This window comes from Alexandromys fortis, unplaced genomic scaffold, assembly GCF_014885135.2.
Source record: "Alexandromys fortis isolate MF-2015 unplaced genomic scaffold, M_Fortis_MF-2015_v1.1 scaffold_90, whole genome shotgun sequence".
NCBI classification, from domain to species: Eukaryota; Metazoa; Chordata; class Mammalia; order Rodentia; family Cricetidae; genus Alexandromys; species Alexandromys fortis.
Genome location: NW_026067985.1, coordinates 7,773,567 through 7,779,566, shown reverse-complemented (window position 1 = coordinate 7,779,566; position 6,000 = coordinate 7,773,567). Strand labels below are relative to the sequence as shown.

The window sequence follows — 6,000 nt, the reverse complement described above, 5'->3', positions numbered from 1 at the left end:
AAATAAATAAATAAATAAATAACAAAAAGAGAAAAAAGATGGTTAAAAGAGCCAAGTCGAAGGGCCGGGGTGGCAGGTATAATCCCAAGCACTTAATTTAGAACCTGACAGTTCTAGGCATTCCCAGGATGGCTGACTGAGTGGTAGCTTCTCCCCATGGACAAGACATGAGATGATCAGTTGCTCAGGGCCCTTTTCTAGCCCTTTTCCATCCTTTTATGCATTAACACTATGGTCACTGTAGACATTTACGCTTTTACAGTGCCAGAGTTTAGGATTATAGATTTTGTAAACACATGTTCAATATAGATACATATATGTAGGTGTCCATGTGTAAATTCAATGCACTTGGTTTCATTTGAATATACTTGTGGCATTATAGTCATAATAGGATCAATTCAGGATAGAAGTTGGTTTTCTCTGAAATAACTACTTATTTTTTTCCAGCTTGCTCTGAGGTCTGTGAATTCCTGTCATTCAACATATGGCTATATTCTGTTCTCGTCTTTGTTTTTTCAACAATATCAATGGTCACCCTCAGCCACGATGAATTTAAATTGCAAATTGGCAATAAAGGTAAAAAAGTTGGTTTCCTCTTATAAGGGAGAAATACGCCTTTTGTAGGATATAACAGCTGTACTATATATACTTAATCATTCCAATGCCATTTATGAATACACAGACTTTTTATCAGTTCAGTTTCTTTTTAAATATTTATTTATTTATTATGTATACAATATTCTGTCTGTGTGCATGCCTGCAGGCCAGAAGAGGGCACCAGACCCCCATTACAGATGGTTGTGAGCCACCATGTGGTTGCTGGGAATTGAACTCAGGACCTTTGGAAGAGCAGGCAGTGCTCTTAACCACTGAGCCATCTCTCCAGCCCCTATCAGTTCAGTTTTAAAAAGTTAATGGAACAGCCATACTAAGTATGCATTTAATGTTACAATGTATTTATGTTGCAGTCAATTCTACCAATCTTTAGATGTCTGAATTATCTTGAAAGAAATGTAGAGAAATGCAAAATAGTCACCAGATCAGATAAATGCAGAGTCGTCATTCAGTTCTTCTGCAGGCATGGTAGGTGCCACTGATAGCAGTGTTTCTTTTTTCCTTTTAAGATTTATTTATTTATTATGTATACAGTGTTCTGTCTGCGTGTGTGCCTGCAGGCCAGAAGAGGGCACCAGATCTCATTACAGATGATTGTGAGCCGCCATGAGGTTGCTCGAAATTGAACTTTGGACCTTTGAAAGAGCAGCCAGTGCTCTTAACCACTGAGCCATTTCTCCAGCCCTAAGCAGTGTGTTTCTTAGCATTTTTATGTGTACAGTATGCAGACCTACTGTGACGTGAGGTATGTACAGATATGGAGCATGACAGGTGTGTCACCTGTCTTTGCTGTACTGTAAAGTGGCCGCTGCTATTTCCTCAGGACTTCATGACATAAGCTGGTCTGCATGTAAAACAGAGCAGACTTTAAAAATGTCCAACTGGGGAGATGAGTCAGTCAGCCTTGCAAACACATGGATCTTCATTTGACCCATGTTAACTTAAAAAAAAAATCTAGCTGGGTTGTGGTGGTGCACTCAGGAGGCAGAGGCAGGTGGATCTCTGTGAGTTTGAGATCAGCCTGGTCTACAGAGCGAGTTCCAGGACAGCCACAGCAACAGAGGGAAACTCATGTCTCAAAAAAACCAAAACAAAATAAACAACAAAATTCTAGGTGTGATGACACATGCTTGTAGTTGCAGCGCTGCAGGGGCAGAAACAGGCAGGTTCCCAGAGCTGAGCCTGGCCCACTTGGTGAGCCTCAGACCAGTAAGAGGCGCTGTCTAGGGAAACGGGTAAATAGGCCCTGAGGAACGACACTCTGGTCTTACACTACACACCGTGCACATGCAGTCACACTCACATGTGCACACATGACACAGGACCCCTACACAAATGTCCAGTTGAATCTGAATTGACTTTTCTAGCTGGATGTGATGGCACACATTTCCGAACTTAGCACTGAAGTGGCTGATGCAGTAGGATCACGAGTTAGAGGCCAGTGCGGCTCTCTAGTTTCAGGCTCTCAATTGTAGTGAAATGAGAGCTTTCCATTAGCTTCTGTAAAACCGTTAGGCTCCCACTTCTTCTTTTTTTTTTTTTTCTTTTTGGTTTTGAGACAGAGTTTCTCTGTAGTTTTGGAGCCTGTCCTGGAACTAGCTCCTAGAGACCAGGCTGGCCTCTAACTCACAGAGACCCACCTGCCTCTGCCTCCCAAGTGCTGGGATTAAAAGCGTGCACCACCACTGCCCAGCAGGCTCCCACTTCTCAATTTTGACTTAAATTCATCTTAATTATATGTTTTTATTTCAGTGTGTATTTATAATCCCTAAATTTTCTCTATAAATATGAGTGGTGTAACATTATTTCTCCCTTCTTTGGATCTGAATCCATGTAATAGCAAGCAGAGTATAGGGAGTATTTGAGAGGACAGCATGCTGAACGTCACAAATGTAGCCGTGCTATCTGCATCACCGCTTGTTAGCTTTGTGGAAGAGGCAAGCTTCAAGAGCCTTCCCTTCTGCTGTGTATACTGGGGGTGGCTTTGCCCTCGAGCCACAGACTGCTGAGAGGAGACGGTGGGGTCCCATAGGGACAGGCACAGAGACTGGTGCAGAGTGAGTGCTCAGCAGCCATCACTGTTAGTGCGCTCTCCTCCTTCCCTTCCACGTGAACCCCAGAGAACCAGTGTTCAGTATGTGCCGTGTCTCAAACATGGCGCTATTAGAGCTATTCCCAGTGAATATTTGTATACTGGGCTTATTGGTGCATGCCTATAATCTCAGTACTTGAGGAGGTTAGATGCAGGGGATCAGAAGTTCAAGGTCATTCTCAGCTATATAGCAAGTTCCAGGCCAGCCTGGAATACTTGAGCCTCCATCTTAAAACAGAAGCAAAAATTAAAACAAGTATATTTGTGATTGATTCATAAGATAGTTTTCTAGGGTGGTTCTATTATATAGGATGCTTTAAGATACAAAGAACAGAAGTGGGGCTGGAGAGATGGCTCAGAGGTTAAGAGCATTGCCTGCTCTTCCAAAGGTCCTGAGTTCAATTCCCAGCAACCACATGGTGGCTCACAACCATCTGTAATGAGGTCTGGTGCCCTCTTCTGGCCTGCAGGCATACACACAGACAGAATATTGTATAAGAAAGAAAGAGAGAGAGAGAGAGAGAGAGAGAGAGAGAGAGAGAGAGAGAGAGAGAGAGAAGAAAGGACTGTTGTCGATTTATTAAAAAAAAGAAAAGAAAAAAAAAGGAACAGAAGTGAAGGAAGTCAGACAATTTAGCTCACTAACATTAGCTCTGGTGAGAGTTTGAAGTTGTGCTGCAGGCATGGCTCAGTTCAGGCTTCCCCAACTGCTGCTGCTTCTGTTTCTCATCCTCCTCTTCCTCTATTCTCTCCCCCTCTTTTTTTCCTTCTTCCTCTTTCCTTCTCCTTCTTTCCTTCCTTTGCTCCCTCCCTCCTTCTTCCTTCTCACCTTTTCTTCTTCCTCATCTTCCTTCCTTTCTTCTCCTCTTCATCTTTCTTTTCCTCCACAGGGTTCGACTCACAGCATATCAGCACACAGTATCAGTACCATCACAAGAAAACTTCTAACAGTGACCTCCTCCAGCAGCAGTGACTAGATGCTCTTCTACACTAGGCACTGCCTAAAGCTCTGCCTTGTACATCCCTTGGCAAAAATGCTTGCCTTCGAGGCTGAAGAGATGTCTTAGTGGTTAAGAGCACTGACTGCTCTTCCAGAGGACCTGGGTTCAATTCCCAACACCCACATGGCAGCTCACAACTGTCTGTAACTCCAGTTCCAGGGGACCCAACACCCTCTTACAGACATATACACAGGCAAAACAGGAATGCAGAAAGGAAGGAAGGAAGGAAGGAAGGAAGAAAAAAAGGAAGAAAAAATTGACTTTGCTGTGACTAGACCACCCTAGACACTACCTGGTAGCCAGGGGCGAGTGTCTGTCATCCACATGAGCTGCCACAGTCACCTCACTCTAACCATAAACAGTCTCTCCAGGACATCAGTCACCAGGCATGTGCCCAAAGGGAAAAGCCTGTGATCCTTCTAGAGATTCAGTTCATGCTGGGCAGTAGTTGCACACACTTTTAATCCCAGCACTTGGAAGGCAGAGGCAGGTGTATCTCTGTGAGTTCAAGGCCAGCCTGGTCTAGAGAGCTAGTTCCAGGATAGTCAAGACTACACAGAGAAACCTTGTCTTGAAAAACAGATTACAAAAAAAAAAAAGTGGAGGCAAGAGTCTTAGGTTTTTGTTGCTGGGCAACCTGCAGGTGTGCTAATGACTTCAAACTGGTTAAGAACACTGCCACGTTTGAAGTTGACACTGCCTTTGAAAGCACAAGCTCCACAGATAAAGCAGCTGTGTGGTAATGCTGGCTCCTAGATCTACTGCGTCAGCGTCTCAGAGCCACTGAGAGAGTCTAAACTGCACTGCAAATAGGCGATTTCTTCTTCTTCTTCTTCTTCTTCTTCTTCTTCTTCTTCGTCTTCTTCGTCTTCTTCGTCTTCTTCGTCTTCTTCGTCTTCGTCTCCCCCCCCCCCACCCCCAAGACTGGGTTTCTCTGTGTAGTTCTGGTTGCCCTGGAACTCACTCTGTAGACCAGGCTGGCCTCAAACTCAAGAGATCCTCCTGCTTCTGCCTCCCTGTGCTGGGATTAAAGGTGTGCGCCACCACACTGGCTCCACAGGTGGTAGTGATTTCTAAAGCACACCTCCCGACAGCTGCAGCAGCTGCTTCCAAGGATGTTCCTATTCCCACCATGTGCACCTCAGCATAAGTAACACAGAAATATTTTTATAGCAGGGAAGATTTGTCAGCTTTTGAACTTAGTGTTTTCCTAAAACAGTAGCCCTGGAGCTTTCTTTAAAATGGGTCAGATGAGGCCGGGCTTGGTGGTCTGTCTTTAATGCCCGCTCTTGGAGCTCTGTGAGTCAAAAATCTCCAGGCAGTGAGCCCTGGAGGTCAGCCTAGTCTACATAATGAGTTCCATTTCCAGGCCAGTCGGGGCTCATCCTGTTGAGTGTTCTCATTCTAGGTAAACAGAGAAACACACACAGTAAGCCTAGTCCTCAAGAGGCTGAAATGTAAGAATCTTCAGTCCGAGGTTAGCTTGGCCTCTAGAATGAGAACTAGGAAAGCCAAGGCTACATATCAAAACCTTATCACACACACACAAAAAGCCAGATGATGATTGTATCATTCCAGGGTTCAAAACTCTGAAATTATCTTCTCATTTTACTCAGAGAAAAGCCGGTGACCTTCAAATGCACTCTTCTGTTGTCCGGGGACCAAGAGAATGTCTCCTAAGATGTATGTGCAGCTCCACACAGTCTGTTGTTTTACATTCAAACAAACAAGCAATCCCTGTCCGTTTCTTAAGCTCTGAGGGGTCAGCAAGATGGCTTAGCCAGTAAAGGCTCTTGCTGCCAATTCTGCTGACCTGAGTTCCATCCTGGAACTTACACGGTGGAAGGAGTGAGCTGACCCTAAACGTTGTCGTTTGACCTCCACACATGCCATTGGGGGGGCAACCTTCCCCCCAAAACAAAACAAATATTGAAAAAAATTAGGTAAGAGTGCTTAGTGGCATTTGCTATTATTTTAGTAGAATAAAGTTCATTTCCCTGTGCCCACATGGGGCAGCACAAGCAGCTGTAACTCCAGCTCCAGGGCATCTGATGATCTCTTCTAGCCTCCTTGGGCACTACATGGACATGCACATACACACATATAAATAAAAAAAGATCCAAGAACACAGATTTTATCTGGTTTGTTCTCTGCTTATGTTATAGACTTAACCTGCCTTCCCAGAGATCTACTAAGAGATTAGTAGAGGAAAAACTTAATAACAGGCGACTGCTTCTGGCTAATGCACAAAAGGGAGCCAGCCCTGAACAAAAGTCCCATCAGCTTACATAG

The 6,000-nt window shown here is 44.4% G+C and overlaps 1 protein-coding gene across 5 annotated transcripts in view; it reads left to right on the top strand.

The window, feature by feature from the left end:
* Rad9b (RAD9 checkpoint clamp component B) overlaps positions 1 to 6,000 on the top strand; it is a 37,122-nt gene that overhangs the window by 6,710 nt on the left and 24,412 nt on the right. For 3 of the 5 annotated variants that reach the window (XM_050158901.1, XM_050158900.1, XM_050158899.1), the window contains exon 3: positions 448 to 576. The exons of 1 other annotated variant lie outside the window; for it this stretch is intronic. In XM_050158901.1, the coding sequence (XP_050014858.1) occupies positions 528 to 576 (49 nt within the window). In that variant the 5' untranslated portion in view covers positions 448 to 527. Of the gene's footprint in view, positions 1 to 447; positions 577 to 968; positions 1,084 to 6,000 lie in introns of all 5 variants that reach the window. One more of the 5 variants, XM_050158898.1, reaches the window with a different exon arrangement.